At 54.8% G+C, this 23,805-nt stretch overlaps 8 protein-coding genes across 8 annotated transcripts; 4 read left to right on the forward strand and 4 right to left on the reverse strand.

The window, feature by feature from the left end:
- Window positions 1-793: 793 nt before the first annotated feature.
- Window positions 794-1,606, forward strand: EJ05DRAFT_439254 (NAD(P)-binding protein; the record flags this gene model as incomplete). Its single annotated transcript, XM_033741864.1, has 2 exons — window positions 794-1,365; window positions 1,420-1,606. 2 exons carry the CDS (start codon window positions 794-796, stop codon window positions 1,604-1,606), a joined length of 759 nt encoding a protein of 252 aa, XP_033600289.1.
- Window positions 1,607-2,118: 512 nt separating this feature from the next.
- Window positions 2,119-5,437, reverse strand: EJ05DRAFT_420984 (uncharacterized protein; the record flags this gene model as incomplete). The annotated part of the gene is made up of 3 exons (XM_033741468.1): window positions 2,119-2,937; window positions 2,993-3,723; window positions 4,378-5,437. Coding segments are annotated over 3 exons (2,610 nt in total), but the record flags the coding sequence as incomplete, so codon positions are not given.
- Window positions 5,438-7,548: 2,111 nt separating this feature from the next.
- EJ05DRAFT_439073 (N-acetylglucosaminyltransferas-like protein) lies at window positions 7,549-9,128 on the reverse strand (the record flags this gene model as incomplete). Its single annotated transcript, XM_033741858.1, has 2 exons — window positions 7,549-8,199; window positions 8,259-9,128. The coding sequence occupies 2 exons, from the start codon at window positions 9,126-9,128 to the stop codon at window positions 7,549-7,551; spliced, it is 1,521 nt and encodes a 506-aa protein (XP_033600291.1).
- A 1,441-nt stretch (window positions 9,129-10,569) lies between these two features.
- On the forward strand, window positions 10,570-11,991 carry EJ05DRAFT_418442 (uncharacterized protein; the record flags this gene model as incomplete). The annotated part of the gene is made up of 3 exons (XM_033741448.1): window positions 10,570-11,105; window positions 11,171-11,685; window positions 11,780-11,991. Coding segments are annotated over 3 exons (1,263 nt in total), but the record flags the coding sequence as incomplete, so codon positions are not given.
- A 205-nt stretch (window positions 11,992-12,196) lies between these two features.
- On the reverse strand, window positions 12,197-14,311 carry EJ05DRAFT_528277 (MFS general substrate transporter; the record flags this gene model as incomplete). Its single annotated transcript, XM_033748904.1, has 4 exons — window positions 12,197-13,385; window positions 13,457-13,896; window positions 13,954-13,992; window positions 14,112-14,311. The coding sequence occupies 4 exons, from the start codon at window positions 14,309-14,311 to the stop codon at window positions 12,553-12,555; spliced, it is 1,512 nt and encodes a 503-aa protein (XP_033600293.1). The 3' UTR covers window positions 12,197-12,552.
- A 1,609-nt stretch (window positions 14,312-15,920) lies between these two features.
- EJ05DRAFT_416718 (uncharacterized protein) lies at window positions 15,921-17,573 on the reverse strand (the record flags this gene model as incomplete). The annotated part of the gene is made up of 2 exons (XM_033741437.1): window positions 15,921-16,190; window positions 16,314-17,573. Coding segments are annotated over 2 exons (1,530 nt in total), but the record flags the coding sequence as incomplete, so codon positions are not given.
- Window positions 17,574-20,055: 2,482 nt separating this feature from the next.
- Window positions 20,056-21,528, forward strand: EJ05DRAFT_368518 (alpha/beta-hydrolase). The gene is made up of 2 exons (XM_033741124.1): window positions 20,056-21,249; window positions 21,324-21,528. The coding sequence occupies exon 1, from the start codon at window positions 20,219-20,221 to the stop codon at window positions 21,221-21,223; it is 1,005 nt and encodes a 334-aa protein (XP_033600295.1). The 5' UTR covers window positions 20,056-20,218; the 3' UTR covers window positions 21,224-21,249; window positions 21,324-21,528.
- EJ05DRAFT_368530 (uncharacterized protein) lies at window positions 21,462-23,775 on the forward strand. Its single transcript, XM_033741125.1, has 6 exons — window positions 21,462-21,880; window positions 21,969-22,366; window positions 22,428-22,534; window positions 22,587-22,838; window positions 22,895-23,078; window positions 23,158-23,775. The coding sequence occupies exons 1-6, from the start codon at window positions 21,699-21,701 to the stop codon at window positions 23,679-23,681; spliced, it is 1,647 nt and encodes a 548-aa protein (XP_033600296.1). The 5' UTR covers window positions 21,462-21,698; the 3' UTR covers window positions 23,682-23,775.
- Window positions 23,776-23,805: the final 30 nt, after the last annotated feature.

The raw sequence follows: 23,805 nt of genomic DNA on the forward strand, positions 1-23,805 counted from the left end.
GACTTCGTTGAGATAGCGTGGGTGATCGTGATGATGGAGGCAAAAGTAAGAGACCATTCTGGGTCGCGAAGTCAATGACAGCTGCGCGGTGCGCCGTCGGTAGCTCGGAGCTTGATGGCCGGACTTCGTCCGAGAAACACTAGTCCATAGACAGTTAGCGTCAAATGTTTAATCATAAATACCATTCACAACCTCTGTTTCGCAGCACCATTTGCTGTGGACAGATTGGTGTATAGGTTGGGTGAGCGCAGCTAGAGTCACTTCACTAATTATCTTGCTGCTATCTCTCAGGAATTGTCTTTGCATAAGCCAACACTCTTCTGCACCGCTCTTTCTCACTGAGGCCTTGAGAAGTCTTATCGTATGGCAGCTTCACATTTATCTACATGAGCCTATCACAGGAGTTGTAGTAAGCTCTATTCCTGATCTGCTTGCCCCGCTGGCTAGCCTTGATGAATAGTTTTCTATATCATTAGCAACAAGATGCGGTTGCGAATACCCTCAAAACGATTAACGTCAAATAGAGGTCACATATCGACGATAGCATTTGTTCGAATTCAGAGAGTACAGTATCATGATAGTCATTGAAGCATAAATACTGATCAGTGTTCTTTGTACGACACCCCGCACCCTGCTTCAACGAATCATCTTTCACCTCATGAAGTTATACTTGATATGCTACCCCTCCTTAAACCCAATATGTTAGCTGTGTGTTTACGCAACAGGTTCAAATCAATCACATCATACTGGATGGTGAGAGTATAGCAAACTACAGGATTCACAACAACCGAAAATGTGTGGTCGTCTTGAAGGCAAAGTAGCCATCGTCACCGGCGGTGGTTCTGGCTTCGGGCGAGGCATCGTCGACAAGTTTACCTCAGAAGGTGCCCGAGTCCTGGCATGGGATATCGACGGATCAAAGCTCAAAGACTTTGCGTCTGGCCCGTCTGGCAGCCCAGAAGCTCTCATCCTAGACGCCACCCTAGAACAAGACTGGCGCCTCGCACTCGCCCACGTCCTCCGTTCATTCGGCAAGCTCGACATCGTCGTCAACAATGCCGGCGTCGTGCACCGCAACCAGCCGTCCGAAACGACACCAGAAGACGAAGTGGACCGGATGTGGCGCGTCAATGTTAAGCCGATATACTACAGTAGCAAGGTCATCGTTCCGTACTTCCGTGAGGTCGGCCACGGACAATTCATCAACCTCTCAAGCATATCGACACCTCGGCCCAGACCGGGACTGGTGTGGTATGCTGCGAGCAAAGGGGCTGTCACAGCAGCTACGAGAGGCTTGGCCGCGGAATATGCACCGTACAAGATCCGGGTGAATTGCATACAGCCAGTCTTTGGCGATACTGGGATGTATGTTGCTTTAGCAAACGCCATGTTGGTACTGCATGTGCTGACAGGATGTAGGGCAGAGAACGTCATGGGAGGGTGTATCACTCCTGAGAAGCATGCTACACTGATTAGTGGTATTCCGCTAGGGCGAGGTGCTACGCCAGAGGATATAGGTAATGCTGCCTGCTATTTAGCCAGCGACGAAGCAAGCTTTCTGACGGGTGTATGCTTGGATGTGGATGGAGGTCGTAGCTTGAACTGATGCATTAAGTCTATCCTACCGTAAACAGCTAGGTCATGAATCCACCCACTGACGGAGCCGGAACGCCATTGAAGGCTTGATCGCGCGTTTTTGAGGGTCCCTTGAGGGAGAACGGCTATTTCTTTTACTATTTATCTTGGAACTCCATTTCAAGGCCATACTGGGTGTACTCGTGACTTATGGTGAGTTGAGAAATGTATACACAAGCGGCACCGACAATCCTCACCGATGAGACGACTTGCGCCATGACTTAAACACAGGAACGCCTGATTTTGTTCTAATCAACAAACAATATGCAAATGTACAAAGCCGACACATCCCTAGCACCGAGACAATGAATCGTAAAAATCTATCAAACACTACCGCTCAAACACTATGCCTACCTACGCCTTCCACTTACCTTTTCCCTTCTTGCCACCACCAAGCACACCCATTGCCTCCTTCTCGCCATTCTCCACCTCTCCATCCACCAACTTGGCCGTATGATCCAATGCTCCCGTCTCCCCTGTCTGTCTGTTCCTCAGCAGATTGTCTGGGAAGGGAAACATTGTACTCCTCTTCGGCGGCTGTATTTGACTCGCGAATGCCCACCAGTGCCTTGCCAAATCCATCCCCAGCACATCCGTCATTGGCGTCAAAATTGGCACTACCAGCCCTAGAATAGCATAGCTTGTAACCCCAACAAGAGTCACAGACACGTCGTACGAGAAATTGTGATCTGTGAGGAAGACGAGCAGCCAGGAGCCCCAAGACCAGAAGATGACACCGTGGATCAGGTATATTGTGAATATGTGCGGAAAGATGGTCTGGAGGACGCGGTTGGAGAGGATCATCTGCATGAAGGGGGATATCTCGATGATGGTTTGCAGTGAGCTTGCGGCGATCAAGCCGTTTAGGCGTGGTACGAAGTATTCCGGATACTGACTTCCCTTCGTCTGTGTGACGGGAGACGCGGTGGCCCAGTCTGGATGCCAGCCGTTCTCAGAAACACTCAGGTTGAACTTTGTGAGCTGCGGCGTAATGTTTGACACGACTGCCCCGATGGCGAGGAGGGTACATGTGGTGACAAGGGGATAGTACACCCAGAGGTGGCTGTGGAGATATTTTCTGTATTTGTATGTTATGTCGAGGTCGGAGAGGAGGATGCCGACGTAGAAGTACGCGTTCCAGCTTTGCGCGTACCAGCCGTTGACGATACAGAATGCATAAAAGGACATCCTTTTCCATGGATTGCGAATCTCACGGATGACGAGGATGGAGAGAAGGATCAGCCATGTTGATTGAAGCTGGACGGCGACCGTCCACAAGACTCCTGTGCAGTAGTGGAATACCTATTTGAGTAGTGCGTTAGCTCAAGGAGTCCATCAATCAGAGCTTTTGACTTACAATCTGAGGAAAACCATTGGGGATGAGAAAGCCTAGTTCGAGCATCTCGTTCAGGAAGATAGCAAACGAAGGAAACCGCTCCACATACGGCCACTGAGACCAGGTGATCGAGGGAGTATACTGAAGGAACCGTGTAGCACCAGCGTCAATGAGAAAGTACTCAATAAGAACTATCGCTGTGACAGGAATCATGAATCGGGGGATCCTGCGGACTGCAACTGACGCAATATGCCTCAGATCGCCATCCTCGAGGTACCGATCAACCATGAAACGACAAGAACTAGTGAAGAAGAGACCGAGCCAAAGCTGAGAAAGAATCACAGGTGAAACGTACATCCGGACAAAGTTCTCGGAGCTGTGGTGAACAACCCGGTCTCCAGGTGAGATTGCGGCAGGAACAAAAGAGAGGCAGAAGTGCTGGACTGTTACAATGACCGCACAGAAAGCGACAATACCTGCGAGATAGTCGACTCGAGCCCTCTTTGCCTCATTGAGTGGCTTTTTGACTGGCTCAGGGCCTGCTTGTTCCACGGAAGACGCCGCCTCTGAGTTTCTGATTTGATCCTTCGTCATGGTATCATCTTCAATATTCCCATCATTCAGGGTTAGATAGTCTTCCGCCAATGATCTCTCATGAGGACTTATCAGGGGAGTACCAATAGGACTTATCATGGGCGTTCCCAGGGGACTGTGAGTCGGGACATCAGTTCGAGATGTGCTTCTCGAAGAAGCTTTATGATGTTCGTGACGTGGGAGTAGCATAGATGTTATATGCGGTGTCCCAGGGGTTGCTGGGGTCCCAGGCGTGCCAGGTCTTGACGGTGGCTGATTCATTTGGTAGATTGACGTAATCAGAGGCACAGCTGGCGAGTCCAAACCGAGGCAGCTGAAGTCCAAGCGACCAGGGTGCTGTCTGGATATGGACCGAGAAGATCCAGGTCTCGAATTTCCATATCGAGGAGTTTCGGCTTGGGAACCACCAGGTCGGGAGGCTGTGGGCCGGGTGGTACCTGGCCTCAGTGTGCTAGAACTCGACATTGGATGAATGCTTCCAGAAGCAGGGCCAATAGTAAGATCGTCAGCCAACGTTACTCCAGAATATGTTGAGCAAGCCGATGATTGTGGGTTCTCGCTTCGGAGCTTGTCGACTTGACGAGATCTTATATCGGAATGTCCAGCCTTAGTCCTTGAGCCTGAACTACTTGCACGTGAGGGGAAAGATTCCATGCTCTCTTTTGGAGAATTCCCATTGTCTGAAATCAATGTATCCTTCAAGCCATCATCGGCATAATCTGAAGAATCAATCTGCCTTGATCCACGAATCACACGAATTGAAGGAAGAGCACGTGGGGACGTGAAGGAAGTTCCAGACTTGGCCTTGCGACGCTCTCGTACCAGCTTCCATGGTTCCCAAATATATATGGCATGGCATAGGACCAAGAATGAAACAGACAGACAGAACACAGCGATAACAATTGCGGGAACCCTCTTTGGCTCTTTGGGGTGTTTGTGCTCATACTTCTCGAGTGCGGTGGCGTTGTATGAGGATACACCCCTTAGTGTCGTGTCGTCGACTGAGCACGCCAGACTTGGTATACAGCGGGCATCGAAATCGCGGGCATCCGTCGTGGTACTGTTGAAGAACATTCTGACCCATTCCACGCCAGCGAACCCGCGCTTCGTCGGCGGACCTTGCATAGAGTAATAATTGCCAGTCGACCAGTGCTTGATCTCAAATGGCACTGGTACGGCAGGGAGATCGGGCTGTTTCGCTTTGACAACCCTTCTAGTCGTGTTCGAGCCAATTGTAAAGTTCAACGTCGTGGCGTCCCAGTCAATCTTGTACTCCGTAAAGTTCCATGGGGACTCGATACCAATCTCCTTTGAACCGTTGGCAAGGACGGAAAAGTTAGACCCCAGGTTGCGGTCAGGAAATTCGCCGTTGACAAAAGTCCCAACCCACGCGTACGAGTCATTGGGGATGTCGGTGTTCATAAGCATGAATTCCATAGATTGCGTATCGTTCATCTGCAGGAGCATGGACAAGGCGCTGCCCCCTCCATTGTCCATTCCAGGCGGCTTCATTTTCGCTCTGAAGCTGCCAAACATTATATCTCTCCGGTCTGTCTGTATCGAAGATCCCATCACCAAATGGTTCTTCAGGAACGGGTCAATGTAAAGCTGTGCCGAATCCGACGACGAGTCCAGATATACATTATTTGGGGTGGCGCCCTGTCGAAAGACGGAATTCCAACCCTTTTCTTTCTTGTTCTTGTAAGATTGCACGATCCAGCCATCATCAAAAGTAGATGACTCGTTGAAGAAAGTGACCATGCCATCAGTGAATATATTTCCAGACGAGGAGTCGCGGAATCCGCAGTCACATATGCTTCCATCCCCTCTTCGCACATCTGCCCATGCACCTGCCCCCAGAATCAAGATCAGAACGCATCGCCGCAGGACGCTGAACGATGTCGCATACAGCATAGTTGTGAGAGCATGCACCTTTGGGAATCTAGGATGTGCGACTGTAAGGTAGCATGAAAGGTGAAAGACCAAGGGGAAACCGACGTAATCCGAGCACCAAGCAGGCCAGATCCTTGGGGATGAACAATGATGCTCTCGACTAGCCCCTGCGGATCAAGTAGCCAGAATGCAGAAAAGGATCAGTTGCTGAGCGGATCGATTTAGGGACCGTCGATTGGGGTATAAAGTCCATTGCAGCTATGGCTGGACTTCACCCGGTCGATCAAACTCATGAATCTGGGTCGACTACAGTGAGTCCAACATGATGGTGATCATGTTGGCATCACTTTTGCAGGTCCACTTCCGCCTCAAGCGCGGAATTGAGGGTCCAGAATGTGAAGATGTAATCAGTATTCCGAGTTCCACTTTTTTGGCCGGAGGGCACGATGTAGGCCCCGATGCTGGACAACCAGCTAGGAAAGGTACGGTCGGGGATGTAGATATCTCAGCCCGATTTGGACAAGGCATCGAGACATTGGATGAAGCCTTTCGAGCCGCTCGATCAGCCAGCTCGCTGCGCGCAAGACCCCATATGCTGGAGCATCGTTCGCGCGCTACCGGCAGGATCTGTAGCCCATGTCCGAGAAATGCAAGTATACCAAAGTGGTTCGACTGCCTTCAATGACATCGTAATGCCCCTGTTTCGCTGTTCCAGCCCCGATGGAGTTTTGGCCAGATGTGGCCGTCGTGGACCGCCCAAAGTCGCGAGACTAAGTTGACGACTTCTCAATCGTGGCAAACATGGCTAGACAGTACACCAGTGCCTGGTCAACCACCCAAAGATGGCTGTCACGACCCCGCAAATGTTCAACCGAATGAGGATGGGACCGATTGAAGAGGCTACCACCGGGGGTTCGGCGTCGAAAACATGCCCACGTCCGATCATCTCATGTGGGACACCACGTCAGCTTCACGCGGCGCAGTAAGGTGACAGAAACGGAATGTTCTCTATGACTTCAGCATCGAGATGGCATGCACCATTCGTAGCTTGGCAGAGGAGATGTTTGCTAGGCACGTCCAGTCCAGTCTAGTCCAATCTCCATGTCAGTCAGATGGGAAAGAGAAAAGGGTCAGGCACATTGGCTCTTGAACCCATCCCGTCAGTGCGAGCCTACATATGACAGCACATACGTGAAAATAGTTGAGTATCTGATACGTATCCTCATAACACGTAAATGATGTATATACATCTACATATATCGCCAAAAACTATAACATAGCAACCACATACTTCCAACACAAACAGGATAGTATCAAGCACACAGAACAACCACATCCAGACATCCCCAACCAAATAGCCCATCCTACCATCAGCATCCATCACACGCCTGGAACCCAAAGTAACGAACCCGATCCAGACATCCACTAGACAAAGTCGATCCAAACAATCCATGGCGCACTATATCGCCCTGGCATCTCAGCCGCGCCAAGGAGTTTCCATGTACCTCGCTCGGTAGCAACGGAATCAGGGGTGTCAGCTCCCCTTTACTCGTGGATGCGCAGCTTCCAGCTTCCTTTTGAGGGGTAATTTAGTGGGTGGATGGAATGGAAAGGAATGAATGGATGGATGGATGGATGGGTAGATGGATTGGCCGTTCTAGGCCGGAATCGTGATTCCACCGAGCGCCAAACACAACCACAACACATAGTATGCACACTCCATGCTTTCATGTGAGACACGAAACGGGCGGGCCAATACCTCCACACCACCACCACTGCCCCCTCCCCTTTGGGAAGCTCGACTGGATCTATAGACTACGAAAAATGCTGAACAGAGAGGGCCGCACAGGCAGGGGGTGACTTGGCGGGTTGCTTGACATTGCCCGAAATGTGATTCGAGATGGTAGCTGTCATCGATTGCTAGTTTGGAGTGTGCTCGAGGCATTCGGTGCAGCAATTGACATGAATGTGGTGATGTGCAATGTATGTGTGGCGAGCATACCTTATCTGCACATGATATGTAAAGTCTATAGAGTGAATGAGGTGAATAAACACGTAAAGCAATACCAAGAAAAACACAAACACCACAATCACGACCGCACCGTCGGATTCCACGACGAATACCGCGCCACCTGCCGCGCATGCCCATACAGCCCAATCGTCGCATTAACAATGATATAAAACGCATAAAACACACTAAACACCACAATATCCCACCGTGTCACAAACTCCGACTTGACCCGATTCGTAATCCAGAGCGTGGCAACGAGGCACAGCACACTCAGAAAGAACAACCACCACGCAATCGGATACTGGAAAAAGAGAAAGTGCAGCGCCCCGAGCCCGCTCTTTGGCCACCGCGAGATGACGAAGCTGAAGGTGAGACAGGTGCACTGCGTGACGAGGTAGTAGCTCCACTCGCGGATGAAGAGCAGGCTGAAGATGCCGAAGCGGATCCGGGCTGTTCGGGGCCGTTGCTCGGGAGGTGCGTTCCAGGTCATTTGGAGGTGGCGGGCGCTGGCTTGGGTCCAGCCTTGGGCCCAGCGGAGGCGCTGCTTCCAGAAGGTAGGCCAGGTTGTGGGTGCGAGCTCGTAGGAGGTGACGTTCATGTCGTGGACTGCGTTGGCGCCGTGGGAGAGGGCGCGGAGGGCGCTGTCGATGTCTTCGGTCAGCATGCTGCCGTCCATCTTGAGCTTCTTCAGCAGGTCGCTGCGCCAGTAGCCGTTGGATCCGCAGAAGAGCTGTGCCGGGGGGATTAGTTCACTACTCTTATGTCGTAGAGATACATCTTTGTACTTACGCCGAAATTCCACATGACGGCCCGGCCGGGGTGCGACACGGCGTATATCTTGTCGAACTCGACCGCGATCATCTTCGTGAGGAAGTTGTCCTGGGAATTGAAGATGATGCAGCGGCCTTGCACGATGTCAATGTCGGACGACTGTGCAAAGCGCTCCATGGCCCATCGGCTCGCGTTCGGATGCGGGTAGTGATCCGCGTCAAAGATGGCGATGACGTCGGAATCAGGCTCAACGCAATGCGTCAGGAAGTGGTTCAGGTTGTCGGCCTTTGACGTTGAGTTTGGCACTTTGACAACCCGGAGATGGTGGTGTTCCTTTGCCAGCACTCTGAGGTCGTTCTCGACGTCTGGTATGGCCTTGGGCGTGTTGTACAAGACGTTGATCCTGATCTTGTCGCGGGGATATATGATCTTGTTGACCATGTAGTCGACACGGTCCAGGATGATGTCCTTTTCGTTGGGCAGATAGGCGACAAGGATGAGATCCAGCATGCCCAAGTCGCTATCAGGGGTCGGAAACACCCAATTCTTGGCCGACGCCTTCTCCACCACCTGACGTGACTCCTTGATGGGTGTGATGGAGAAGAAAGCCTCCAGAACGGTGCCGGCTGCCACGTAGAAGTTTGTCGCCAGATAGATGAAGAAGAAGACCTCGACAAAGGTCTGCGAGCAGACGAGATAGAGACAGACGGAGAATGGGAAGTACGAGGACACGAGAAGGAAAGGGGTCCACTCGTGGATAAACTGCGATACTCTTGCAACCAAGCGAGGTTTTTTTGTTTTTGTCGCGACTTCGATTCCTGCGTCGGTGATTGAACTGGCTCCGCTCCCAACGTCTACGATGAAGTCCTTTGGGGAGAAGGACTTCATCTCCAGAGAAGCATCTCCGCCCATGACGATCTGTTCCACGACACTTCAGAGCGGACGGTGGTTTTCAACAGCCAAGTGAAGACCACAAACAAGTAGACAGCCCAACAGCCAAGTGAAGACCACAAACAAGCAGATAACCCAACAGCCAAGTGGAAAAAATAAATCGACAGTCACAAAAGTCACAAAGAAGTACTAATTACCCCAACGCCGCCGAGACCCCAAAAGAATATATCCAAAAACCCCGATTCCCACCACAAAAACTTCAACAAGCTCTAGATCACAGCCCCCTGGACCGAGGGCCGGGCTCGGAAGCAGTGACAGATCCGTCAGCCTGACACTCGATTCCCGCACTACTTACTGATGAAGAAACAATTTTTCTTCCTCTTCTCAGCCTTGAGCTACGGGTCCGTCTTGGCATAGATCGGTGGTATGGAGCATGGCTGATGGATGGATGGATGGATGGATGGATGGATGGATGGATGGATGGATGGATGGTTGGATGGATGGATGGATGGATCGCGAGCGAGCAAAGGGCTGATCTCGGCACAAAAGGCGAGCGAGCAGGACGTGTATGTGATGCTACGTGGACCACTGAGGCTGAGCCCCAAGGCCTGGAATGAAGAAGCGGGAGGTCCATCAGCTCCGTTCATTGCGATTTGGTGGAACGGCGCGATCGATCGATTGATGATTCGGGCATTCGAGCGTGCGCTCAAGTGCTGGAATGTGACACCAGCCAGCCGTGTTGAGGCCAGGTCAGGTCAAGTCAGGTCAGGTCAGGTCAGGGATTGGAAGTCCTCATGAATTGGATGTGGAGACGTCGAAGACACACCCACACCATCCACCCACACCAGCCACCAATGCGGCCCAAAACCTGTCAGCCTTGCGTCAATCCGGATCGCCGTCATTCCGGGCGGGGGGTGGCCCGATCGATCGTCCCGGGCCCCGGCCGGTCTGCGAACCATGGTTCATGCACCGCAACTCGACAACAAGTCATCTTGTGGATTCGTGCATCCATCCGTATGTATCCTCGGCGTGCCATCATTGCCGCGAACTTGTGATGGATATGCTGGGTGTGTGAGATCCTGTGAGCTAGTAGGGTTTTTTGTTAAAACTGCTACTTGATGAGGAACAGGGGCAGCAGTTCTATCGACAGGGTCAGATGTGGATTCGACAGAGAGATAGACCTTTTGGGTTGAATCGTCTATCCAGGCAGGGGGTTGTATCCATATGCCAGCGTGATAAGTACAGCATCACGGCAACACAGATCCCCTCTTCTCTTCTCTCCTCCTTTCCTCTGCCCTCCTCTCCTCTCCTCTCCCCTCCTCTCCTCTCCCCCCAACCCATCCTCCACCCTCCCCAAAACACAATGCCAACCACCGCCCAAACCATCCAAACCGACCTCCACGCCCTCGAAACCCTCCACCGCCACTCCCTCAACACCCACCTCCTCGGCCTCCGCGGCCTCCTCACCCTCCTCACAACCCTCACCTTCTTCCTCACCACCTTCGTCCCCTCCGCCGTCAAGACCGCCGACCCGTCCGCCCAAACCCCCGGGCCCCTGTACGCCACCATCCTCCGCAAGACCCTCGGCCCCCTCTTCTGGAACCAGTTCCTCCTCTACTCCTTCTTCATCTTCCTGTCTGCCCGCTCCGTCTGCATTCCCTTTCTGCATTCCCACGCCCGGCTGGATTTCGCGCGGGTTGTGTTTCAGCGCGGGGTGAGGCTGTGGACTCCTACGGCGGTGGCACTACTGTGTGCGTGGGGCGCAATGAGCAAGTGGGGGCATGTCGTCGAGCGGTTCAGGCAGCGCACGGGAAACAGCAACATGCAGCCGCTGTTCCACATCAAGGACACAGGCGTGTTCTTCAACGCGCTGTTCAACGTCTTCTGGGTCAACAAGGCGTTCTTCAATCAGGCTGCTAGCACCGCGTTTCCCGGCCAGATGCTGTGGATGGTCTCGGTCATATACCAGCAGTCGTACGTTGCCCTGAGAGTCACCCTTCCTGTAGCAAAGCCCAGAAACTGACGAGACGAACGCGTAGCTACACAGTCTACATGACCATGCTAATAACCCCCTACACGCTCCCGACCTGGCGCATCAAATCCCTAACCGCCCTCACCCTAGCCGCCTACTGGGTCCAGTCCTGGGCCTGGTACTCCATAACCGCCCTCCTCCTCTCCGACACCCTCATCAACACCTCCCTCGCCACCCACCTCCGCCGGCCCATCACGCTCAAGCTCGGCACGCGCAGACTCGGCTACTGGGCCCTCGGCCTGCCCACATGGCCGCTCTTCGTCCTTGTGATGCTGACGGGCGCCATCCTCTCGTACGTCTACGCCGCGTATCGCCCCGGGTGGACGAACAGGGAGCTTGTCGCGCACGCCGGGATGTATTATTCTGGGGGTTTGAATACGCGGCCGGATGTGCGGGAGCCGCAGGCGCGGGTGGATAATTATCTTGTTGTTGTGGGGTTTTTTGGATTGCTTGAGTCGTGTAGGGCGGTGCGGTGGTTTTGTCGGCTGCCGCTGTTTGTCTTTCTGGGGCGTCGGTCGCTTAGTATGTTTGCCGATCTTTCCCCCTATTCCCCCCCTTTTTTTCCCGTGGTGTTTGATACATGGGTACTCATGACGATGATGACTGATACCAACAGGCTACTTCCTCACCACGCCCATCGTGCTCTACACCGCGGGCATCGGCCTGTTCGACGCGCTGCACTTTTACAACGAGATGGGCAGAGAGGCTGCCGTGGCGGTTGTGGCTGTCATCATGGCTCCGGCTGTTGTCGCGGCGGCGGAGGTGTTTTACTGGGTTGTCGACCGGCCGAGTATTGCGTTTGCGCGCTGGGCGTGGGCGTTTGCGACGGCGTGATTGAGGGGGGTTGGCGTTGGAGGTGAATGATGTTGTTTAGCGCCTCTCTGTCTGTATCTCTATCGGGACGATGTCTGTGTGCGGTGCAGTGCATGTTTGGAATACGTCTTGGTGTAATGACGCTATCGTCAGAGACGGCATAACACAGCACCGTTATTCATTCGTGTATTTCTAGCAGTGTATGGGGGACTGCTTTGTCGTGGGTGCTATATGAGACGTATCGCTCGCTTTATACTCCCTAGCCCTGTCGTAGGTGGCGTGGATAGGGGTAGGGATGCGCCACCCATGACGTGTTGAGATTAGATTAGATAGGCGGATTGATTAGATGGATTAGATGGACTACCAAGCCGGAAAGGTCCCAACCTAAGTGCGTAAAGCTGGAAGGAGGCGCTGGGAGGACTGACTGGAAGATCTGTTGGACGAATGAACATGTCAGGCCGGATAAGGACTGGATGTTGTATATATATATATACCAGCACCAGTACATAAGTAACAAACTCCACGCCCACCCCTGTCCTTTCCAAACCCCAACCCAACCCAACCCATCAAGACACGCTACAGAAACCACCGAAACTCCTCCCCCGCCGGCCCCTCCCTCAGCAACGCCGTACTAATCTCCCTCGCCCTCCTTGTCGTCGTCAACCCCTGCCTCCGATCCCTCCGCCGATTATCCCAGGCCATCCAGCCGCCCAGACAAAGCGTAATCAGGCCGCCGGCCGCGCCAAACGCCGCCGTCGTCGCCAGCGCAGGCGCATACCTGGGCGCATCCCTGTTCCGGAAGATGTTACTGCTCACGACGCCCATCAGGTTCGCCAGCGGGACGCCGACGGAGGTGAGGGTGACGCGGCGGCCCTCGTGCGCGACGTTGTTGTTGTACCATGTCGAGAGCAGGACCGAGGGCGCGGACGTGCCCCAGGTCATCATGAAGCAGGCAAAGTAGGCCGTCTGGACATGGCCGTGCACGTCGATGGCGGCGTAGATGATGAAGCCGGAGAAGGTGAGGAGGAAGCCGAGGGCGATGAAGGGGAAGCGGATGCGCGAGAGGTCGGAGGCGAAGGCGAGGAGGAGCAGGACGAGGGCGCCGACGATGTTTGGCGCGACGGTGTAGAGGTTTGTCTTGATGGGGCTGTAGCCGAGGCGGGCGACAATCTGGGGCAGGAAGAGGGAGACGGACTGCAGGGGCACGCCGAGGCAGATTTCGATGGCGAGGAAGCCGTAGGTGGCGGGGGTGCGGAAGATGGCGAGGGCGTCGCGCAGGTTGAAGGGCTCGTTGACGGTCGAGGAGGAGTCTTCCTGGATGCGGGTGAAGGCGAGGTTGCGTTCTGGCTCGGAGAGGAAGCGGGCTTCGGCGGCGGAACGGGGGAGGTACCAGAATGCGAAGAGGGAGACTGCGAGGGGAGGGAGAGTGTGAGTGAGAGTGAGAGAGGAGGAAGGGCATGGAGAGGTTGCAAGGACTTACAGGCAACTGTGATGGCGCCTTCAATCAGGAAGAGATAGCGCCAGCCCGGCAGCGAGGAGTCAATGTGGAAGACGCCAAACGCAAGCAAGCCGGAAAAGGCGTTTGCGATGTTTGACGCGGCGTAGAACATGGCCAGCCGGCGTGCCAGCTCTCCTCTCCGGTAGAATGTGGTCAAGTAGTAGATGACCAAGGGGAAGAAGGCCGACTCGGCCATGCCCAGAAACCATCTCAGGGCAAAGATGCCCCCAAAGTTGTGCACACTCGCACTCAGGAGCGTCATGCTCCCGAATGAAAACATGAGAATGGGCAGCACCCTTGCGGGGCCATACTTTTTGCCCAGAAAGGCCAGCGGCGGGGCGAAGAGCACATACGGCACGAAGAAGATGCTGAGGATGATGTTCCAGTCGGTGGGCTTGAGGTTGAGGTCCTTTTCGATGTTGCTGTCGTCGGCTGTTAGTCACGTGCTCGTGGACGTGGGATATGCCCGGGCGACATACTTTGTCTTTGCATTTCCGAGGTTGCCTTTGTCGAGGGCACTGTCGATGGATTAGTATGATGAGATTGATGATGATGATGATGATGATGATGATGATGATGATGATGATGATGATGATGATGATGATGATGATGATGATGCAAACGTGGATGAGCGTACTTGCACAGGTACATAAAGGCCAAGACCGGCATCAGACGCACGTCAAACTTCAGGACCAGGCTCTTCTCGTGGTCGTATGTGTGGCTGGGCTGGACGTCGCCATGCCCATGCTGCTCGGGCGTGGCCGACGAGTTTACCGACTCGACCCTCTTGAGGTCGTCGTCGGCCGTGGCAGTCTTGGAGTCGTGGGTGGCTGGCATGGCGACGAGAGATGGAAATGGACTGAAATGGACCAAAGTCGAGCGCTGTTCATCTCAGGCCCTCTTCTCTGTATTGTGATGGATAGCATACATAACCAGGCAGTCAATCAAGGAATCACACGCCGTCTTGGCGCTTATCGATTGCAGAGGGTCGGAATAGAAGCCCGTCTCGACAAAAGACTACACCTCCACCCACTCGGCAAGGATACATCTACCCAGCAGGATCGCAATCCCGTCCGCTGACGCCCGGCATTCGCACCGAGACAACGAGGACAGCGATAAGGCGGCCGGGAGTGAGCGAGTGAGCGAGTGAATGAGAGCGTGGGTGGGTGGGTGGATGTTACCCAAGGAGCACACACACGCACCATCAGTCGCTTCATGCTTCATGCTTCATGTATGGATGGGATGGATGGGAGCATGCGGGGTTGCGGCACAGACGCGGCGGAGACTGGCGATGAATGGGACGGATAAGGTACGAGCAGTGTTGGGACTGTGCCCGTGGACAGTGTAATTGGACAGTGTAATCAAGGTAGGTGGCTTAGGTAATAATTCTTATGTTCTAAAAACAATACCTATAATATTATACGTACCTACTAGATACGTGAGCAGACCCAAAGAAGAGAACATGAATGCTTGTTAGCTATCATAATAATAATATTCTTCACTGCTGGTTATCAAATCAGCAGGCTGGCGCTATCTTATCAAGCTATCAAGCTATCAAGCTATCAAGCTATCAAGCTATCAAGCTATCAAGCTATCAGGCACAGACATCCTAGTGGCCCTGGGTGCTATTCCGTACTATCAGGGGCCTGCAGCGAGGGTCCTGCATCCACTAATTATCTAAAAAGGTAGAGCTGCATCTGCTGCTGCGGCTTGCTTGCTTGCTTGCTAGGCACGCCCACTGACTGCCTTAATTAATTACCAGACATGCTCACTGCCCAGGAATGCTCATGCTCTCACTGTGGAGTGGGTGATGATATGTACAACAAGTATGTGGAATGGATGAAGATGGAAGTCTGTATATGGATTGTTGGGTGGGGAGAGTCAGATACAATAGACATGTCCAACACGGCCATATGTGCACATGCCCATGTGTCCACATGTCCAACAGCGCGTCACAGTTGATATGTAAGATACAAGCGAAACCAAAGGGTGTCCAAGCGACTGGCTGGCTGGCTGGCTGGCTGGCTGGCTGTGAGCGTGGACGGTGTGTCCCAACAACTCTCTACATGTTGAAACGTCAGCGCCGAAAAAAGTGCCACTCCTCGCTCTCTCGCTCTGTCTATACACTCGTGTCTATCACAATTGCCTAAATAGCAAAACAAAACAACCCAAAATCCATGCAACGCCGCATCGCTTTTAGCGACTCCGTTCGCCATGCTGGTGTTGGCACTAACACCGACAAAAAGAAATCTATAGAATATGGGGGTAGGAGAGGAGACAAGGGAAAAAAAAAGGGAGAGAGTAAGTGGAAGAGAAGAGAAGAGCAGGGAGGGTATCATCGAGAGTTTGCGTCAGTCTGCTTCTCCTTGCTGCTGCTGCTGCTGCTGTTGTTCTGGTGGCTGTTGTGCTGCTGCTGCATGCTGCGGATTGTGCGCATGGGTGTCCAGCTGGAGACGTTAATGTGCAGTGGCTCCTTGACTTTTGTGTTGGTGGAGAGCTTGCGCTTGCTGCGGCCGGAGACGTAGAGACTCGGCGCGGTCGAACCGGAGCCGGAGCTGGCATTGGCAAGGGAGGGCAACGAGGCCTTTGTACGCGGCTTCTTGTCGCGGTGGTGGTCGTCGTCGGACATGATGGAGTCGAGCGAGGATATGGGGAGGCTGCGTTCGGACACGCCAGACACGCTGTGGGCCGAGATGCTGGCTTCGGACAGGCTGCGCTCCGAGTAGCTGCGCAAGGAGGAGGACTCGCCATTCTTCTTGTTGTTGTTGTTGTTGTTGTTGTTGTTGTTGTTGTTGTTGTTGTTGTTGTTGTGGCTGGCGAGTGGGTGCAGGGCCGAGACGTTGGCCAGGACGTCGAGGCCGGAGAAGCGCTTGCTGGCCTCGGACTGGGTGCGTGAAGAGTATGGCGGGGGGTCGGCGTAGGAGTAGTCGTACATTATCCGCTCATCAAGGCTCTTGAAGTTTGCCTTGGCAGGGCCGTCCAGGTCGTCGTCGTGCTGCCAGCAGGCCTCGTTTGCGCCGGTGACGGCAGGCAGCCACTTGATCTCGGTCCAGCTGAGGTCGTCGTTGATGAGGGCAATGTAGAGCAAGTCTCCCAGCAGCTTGTCGTGTGCGATGCACTGGCTGTCGATGAAGGAGTGGTCCCATTTGTTCCGGTCGAGCTGCTCGTCGGGCAGGGTGTGCAAGAGGATGCGGCCAAACGGCTCGTCTGCGGGACGATAGCCGATCAGAGGCATCCACGAACGAGCGCGTATGCACTGGCGAAAGACGGATTCGATGGTGTTGACAAACGAGGCACTGTCGGTCCCTGAAAAGGTAATCTCCTGCTGTAGGCCACGCGAGAGACAGCGCTGGGTGGCCAGGCTGTCGTGCTCGGGAACGTAGCGCTGGGCGCGTCGCGGGATAAAGATGACGCGACAGGACCAGGTGGAGGGAGCAGTTCTTCTCTGGGTGCGTATGGGCAGATGGCGACAGATGTCTGGCATGGGCTCTTCGACGTTTCTCTCGAGCAGAGGCGTCTCGACGACGGGAGTGAGCGATCTGGACAGCCTGCCAGCACCAGCACCAGCACCAGCACCAGCACCAGCACCAGCACCAGCACCAGCAGCACCACCGCCGGGATCCAAACGCTCCAAGCGGTTTTCCAGGTCCATTGTCAGGTCGTCAATCATGTCGACCTTTTTCGAGAGCAGATTGACCGAGTCCAGCTGCTCCGTCGCCTTGTCGAGCACGCTTTCGACCTTGTCGTCGAGATCAAGCTTGAGATGCTTCATGTTTTGGTACTGCCTCGCATGCAGGCTGTTCCACGTTCTCTCAACGTCGGCATGTCTCCTGCATTCCATGGCGAATCTCTGTTCGAGTGCAGCAAGATTGCGCCTCATTCTCTGCAGCTCTTGTACCACGCCCTGGTGTTCCTCGACCGAGACAGAAGGCAGCGGCTGGGCCTCATGGTGCCAGGCCTGATGCCCGCAACCACACAGCGACTTGACCCGATCGTCTGGCGGGTAGAAGCTTCTACAGGAGCAGCGCTGACGGGTAGTGGCGCGGCCATTGGAGTCGGGAAGCAAGAAGGCGCATTCTCCCCGCGGTAATTGAGGATCGAGTTGAGCGGGCGAGCAGTGACGGGAGGGTATGGTGGTGGACGAGGGTTGAGCGAGGTTATTGAACATGTAGGACAGCGCCGCCGACAGTGGCGGTAGAGATGGGCGGCGTCGAAGGGGAAAGTGGCATTGACGGATGGATGCAACGATCAGCTTAGGGGATTTCGACGACGGGAGACATGGGAGAGAGCGAGGGTAGAGGGATTGTGGAGTGTGGGTGTCGGTGGTGATGGGGGAGTGGAGATATAGAGGAGATTTGGCTGGGCGATAAAGCGGTCGGAGTGAAAGAGTGGAGTCGTGGTTCCCTCGCACACACACAGCCAGACCAAAACAGGGGCAGGACCAGGCAGGCGGACGGAGCCGCACAGGAGAGGGATTTGTATGAAAAGGCAAGCTTGGATGGAGGCAGACGAAGAGGAAGAAGAAGAAGGAGAAGCAGAACAAGAAGAGGAAGAAGAAAGGGGATTAAAGGAGGTAATTAGAGAAGAGGCAATTAGGTGGGGGATTGATTAATTAGTGGGAGTTTGTTGTATGGGTGGAGTGGTAGTAGTAGTGATGGTGGTAGTAGTGGTAGTGGTAGTAGTAGTAGTAGTAGTAGTAGTAGTAATAGTAGACGCTGTTGCTGTGTGTGTGTGTGTGTGTGTGTGTGTGTGTGTTTCTTTTGCGGGCTGTTGACTGGCTAAAGTTGGCGGGTCTGTCTACCGCGCGGGGGGCGTTGACTGGCTAAAAGTTGGCGTGAGTGGCCGCCGAGAAATGAAGAAAATAGCTGGGTAGCCGGGGTGTCTCTCTCCCCGCGTGGGAGGGTGGAACACAGCATTCTTTAGGGCACATTTAGGTTTTGGGGCACCGACAGCAGCACTGACTATTAGTTACTACTACTAATACTACTATGTACCACTGCCCGAAGATGTCGCATTTTACAGACCTGTTGCAGTACAACTCCCCTTGCTGTCGGGATTTATTATCAATCTTGCAGTGGAGAGTGGATGATGGAGGATGGAAGATGGATGATGGGAGAATCCATCCACCATCCATCCACCATTCATGCAGACCGGGCGGGTGGCACGCAGCACACAGCACGCAGCACACACACACACACAACCCACTCTCACTACATAATCTGTACACTGTGACTGTGGGCCCCCCACGCAATTACTATCAGCATTTCCTCGCGCGCACATAATACACACGTATGTATATATATGCATGCATGCATGGAAGCTGGGAGTCTTGGAAGTGCAGTGCAGGGCAGGGCAGGGCAGGGCAGGGCAGGGCAGGGCAGTGCAGCATCCGACGTCTATGCCTGCTCCCTTCCTTCTCTATAGCATAGCTGGAGTGTATGTATGTATGTATGTATGCAGGTAGTAGATGACGCCATAACAACAACAGAGACATGATGGATAGTAATGGTAATGGCAACAGTCATAGTCATCATGGATGCTCGCCGTGCATTACGACTATCTCGTATACGGAACACGTGCATGCTGACACATCACATGCCGCTGCTACTGCCACTACTAAGCTTGCCGGTTGCCGCTGCCGTTCCTGACCTGCCACTAGTCACTCACTAGTCATCCACTAGCCGCTCACTAGTCAGGGCCGCCGTCCTTAGTCAGCACTGCAGCCTCAGGCATCTTACTTGTCGACATTCATCATTTCGCGCACTCCATCATCGCACCTCGCGCTCTCCTTCCTGCATCACCAATCTACTCCTATATCATCCTCTATCTAATTTCATATAAACATATATATATATATAGTCAACATCTAGTATATTTACTCCCTTTCCTACTATCCACTTCATTACTCACTCGACCCCTGCTATTTATGCCCTCATTCCTGCTCCCCCCCACGCCGCCGCCCATTCCGAACCTTATCTGCCTCCTTGCCACCTCTTCCCACTCTCTCCCCATTCACTTTACTTGTTTGTCCATCCTCGTCATTCCAAATAACCACTACTACTCCACATCCATCACCACTTAATCAGCCCTCCCGCTGCCCGCCTCAAGCCATATCCGTCCTCTACGCTTGTCGCCCGTCTGTGTGTAAACACCGCCAATTCCTGATCTTGTTTGTTCCTGCATTTGCCCCTCCCTCCAATCACCGTCTCCTGATCACATTCACAACTCACGCACTCGCCCATTTGCCCTCTTCATTAATCCTCTTTCCCATCCTCCCATCCCAGCATGCCATGCCCCATCTACCATCTCTCTCCATCTTGCTCTCTCGCCAATCTACATGGCGCACACACTCGACTTTCATTCTAGCTCTACGCTCCTGCACGCGAGTCAGGCGCTTGTACGTGCATGCATCACCCGCCGCCCGCTCCATCTTACGAGATGCCATCTGCAAATCTCTTTTTTCCCAATCGCATGCCTTGCCTAGGCTGCATCTCCACTCACATGTTTCTCGTCGGAACTTTCGTAGATTTAAATTGTGACAAAACGTTGATCAACAAAGCTAACTACTCTAGCCAAGCTCTGCTAGGACGGCTAAGCAACCTCCAAGCCCTCAAGTCAGCGGCGGGATGACATAACACCCTGCTGTCAAAGCCCTTCCACAACATATGCAACCCCCGAACAAACACTCTCTATCCACCGTCTCACAACCCTAACCACCCCTTTTCCACTGCATTCCCCACCACCATGTCCGCCCGCCTCGTCATACCCCGACCCGGCTCCAACCCGCCGCCGCCCAAACCCCCCATCCCCGGTGCATCCGAGCAAGCCTTCACCGACACCTTCGGAGCCCTCCTCCGACCCGCCCAATACCTCACCACCCCGGCCGGAAAAGCAGCATACTACCACCTCCCTCCCTCCGACCCGCACCCCTCACACCCCTCCTCACACCCCTCCTCACACCCCTCCCACGTCCTCCTCCTCCACGGCGTCCAAACCCCCGCCCTCGGCCTCCTGCCCCTCACCACCGCCCTCCGCAAAACCCACCCGCACACCCACTTCCTCCTCCTCGACCTCTGGGGCCACGCCCTCTCCGACACTCCGCTCCTCCCACACACCCCCGCCCTCTTCACCGCCCTCATCCACGCCCTCCTCACACACCTCTCCTGGGACCATGTGCACCTCATCGGCTTCTCCTTCGGCGCCGTCCTAGCCGCCGAATACATCGCCTCTACTCGCCCCGCTAGCGTGCACAGCTGCGTCCTCGTTGCCCCTGCCGGACTCCTCCGTAGCGCTTCCTTCGGCCCCGAGGCACGCGCTTTACTCGGCGCCGAATGCGCCGACGAAGACGCGGCGCGGGACTGGGTGCTCGGGTTCCTCGAGGGCGGGCCCCTGGTTGTGCCGTCGGACTGGCGCGAGCGTGTTGCGCGCGGCGAGGTCGTGGCGGAAAAGGTGCGCGAGTGGCAGATGGTGCAGCACGCCGGGCATGGCGCCAGTGTTGTAGCCTGTTTCCGGGATGGGCGCGCGTTTGATAACGGGCGGGTGTTTGAGGAGCTTGGGAGGTCTGGGGTGCCGGTGTTTGCGGTGTTGGGCGGGGATGATCCGGTTTGTGGGAGGGCGGAGCTGAGGGCGGTGGGGATTGAGGGTGGGGATCTTGTGGTTGTTGTTGAGGGGGCTGGGCATGGGGTTGTTAGGGAGAGGGCGGATGAGGTTGCGGGTGCGATTGGGCGGTTTTGGGGACGGCTTGCGTAGGGTTTACTCTCCTGGCCTGCTTTATGGTGGGTTGAATGAGGTGTTGATATGTTAATGTTCAAGACTCGTCCACATTAGTTGACTAAGATTGCCCGATTAGGAAAGGCGGCACGTGCGCGCGGCCATGTCTGGCGCGGACCGCGTCCCCTGGTGGCGCCGCTTCCAGGGTCCAGAATGCTCTGCAGCGCCATCATACTGCACCTTGCAGCACTTCATGCGTATCGAAATAGCACCCGGAATGCGAATATCAAACAGTCGCCCTGCCGTCATTGGCCCGTCCTGCCGTACGAGGCTGTCTTTGACGGAGGCGAGACTCGCGCCCGGCACCATGTTTGTCCCGCTCGGGAACCTATGCATCTTTTCAAGCTGCCTTCAGCTGAACGAGCCATGAGTCTAGACACCCAGGCTCATGCAGGTGATGTAAGGCAGTCCAAGTAATTTCTGGAGGCATAAAACGGGATAGTCCATCGGCGATATGTCTCGCTTTCCATCTTCTTCCAACGACCTCAGCACACTCTCGCCCTGCCCTCTTCACAATGGCGTCCAGGATCTTCGCCCGCCTCGCAACGAAACCGGTCCTCATCGGCGGATCCGCAGTCGGCGCCGGCGGCCTCGCAACATACTCCTACTCCTCCACCAACGGCACATACGGCAAGACGGACGCGCAGATCCAGTTCGAAAAGTCCTGGGGCTACCAGACCAAGGACGGACGCCAGGTCGTCGAGCCGCCGCCAAACTGGACGGGCGAACTCTTCCAGGTGCGCGTAGACTATCCAAAGTCGGCCGTCGATGCTGCTACTGCTGCTACTTCTACTTCCCAGCCCGTCATCCTACCCGGGCCTGACACGCCCCCGATCGTCGGACTCGATGCGCCCTGGCTGAACTACAACTTTGAGACGGATCCGGAGATGTATTGTAGCGTCATCAAGGAGTATTGCTGGGCGGGGAATGTCAATAATGACTTTGTCGTGCGGAAGAATCCTGTCCGGCAGTGGTATCACGCGCCGTGGATGCACTGGAGTGCGAATGGGCGGGAGCCTATCCATGGTCTGACGTTTGAACGGCCGACTCCGAAGTTGGAGCTGTCTAGGACCCAGGACCGTGTGCTGCAGACGTGGGCGTGTGGCTTCTACAATGCTGCTGGTAAGTAGGCCCTGAACGTCCGTCTGGTATCTGAATCTTCATCATCTGACGGCCGGGCCAGGGGCATCCGCGTTCGAACGCATCTGGAGAGACCCAAACAATCCCCGATGGGACAAGAAGGAATTCCCCGACGGCTTCCAGTTCCCCGTGGGGACCGCCGTCTTCAAGGTCTGAGCCTCCACGAGCACGCTTGTCTCAACCTCTCTCTCACACCCAACAGATACTAATGACCGACGCAACAAACGACGAAGTCCCCTCCATGGCAGGCGCCCCCGTAATGAAAGCTGTGATAGCTCAGCCGCCAACCCCAGAGCAAGAAGCCCAATCATGGACCTGGCAAGCCAGCAAACGCAACGACTTCGCCTCCGACCTGCGGCTCCTCCAGGTCGACTTTGCCGTCCGCGACGACCGCGCCCCGATCGGCTGGGTCTTTGGCACATTCATGTACGACGGCAGCCAGAAAGACCAGAACGTAAGTCAGACCTTCCAATCCCCAATCCTCATCCAAAACTAACCACCACCCGAAAGCCCTGGGATCGCATCATCCCCGTCGGCTTGATGTGGGGCAACGACCCGCAACTCTGGCCCGCCGACGCCGCAAAAGGCGCGAAACCAAAGGAATCATGGCTATCCAAGTGCGCCGACGACCTGCGCAAGTCCATGGGCGGCACCCGGCCCAGCTGGGGCTGGAACGGCCGCATGAACGGCCCAGGTAAGTCCCACTTACCCCCTAAAACAACAACACACGTACCCCTTTTTCTAACATTCTACCTGTTTCTCCAACCCCACAGCCGACAACTTCATCTCCGCCTGCGCATCCTGCCACTCCACCTCCCAAACCGGCCCGCGCGCCCCCATGGTCCAGTCCCCCTCCTGGACCGACGCGCAGAAAATGCACTTGTTTCGTAATATCAGGGGCACGGAGCCGTTTGGCGATCCTCTCGGCGCCTCGAGTAACACTCCAAGTACCACCACCACCACCACCAGCAGCAGCAGCAGAAGCAACACCGCCCCCACAAAGGCCAACAACGACAGGGTCTCGGGCGACTACTCCCTCCAGCTCATGATCGGCATGGCAAACTACCAGGCCTGGCGCATCGGGCAGAGTCTGATCCGGCGGACGATGGTCAAGATTCCGTATACGAGCGCGTGGCGCGAGGCGGCGGATGTGGAGGCGAAGAGGGATTTGTTGCGGGCCGGGCCGGTGTATGTTGATGGTGATGGTGGGAGTGGGAGTGGGGTTGGGGAGGAGAGGAACGGTGAGGAGGGGAATAAGGGGGAGGGGAAGGAGGAGGAGGAGAGTGCGAGGTCCTGAGGAATGTGTTGGAGTTGTGGGGCTGTAAGGAGGGGATGGTAAGTATGGAGGTACTATAGTGTGTTTATGTTAGATATAGGGGAAGATATGCTGGGAGATACCGCGTGTAGGCCGTCGAGGTGGG

The sequence above is a fragment of the Pseudovirgaria hyperparasitica genome (assembly GCF_010093815.1).
Source record: "Pseudovirgaria hyperparasitica strain CBS 121739 unplaced genomic scaffold EJ05scaffold_8, whole genome shotgun sequence".
Taxonomy (NCBI): domain Eukaryota; kingdom Fungi; phylum Ascomycota; class Dothideomycetes; order Acrospermales; family Acrospermaceae; genus Pseudovirgaria; species Pseudovirgaria hyperparasitica.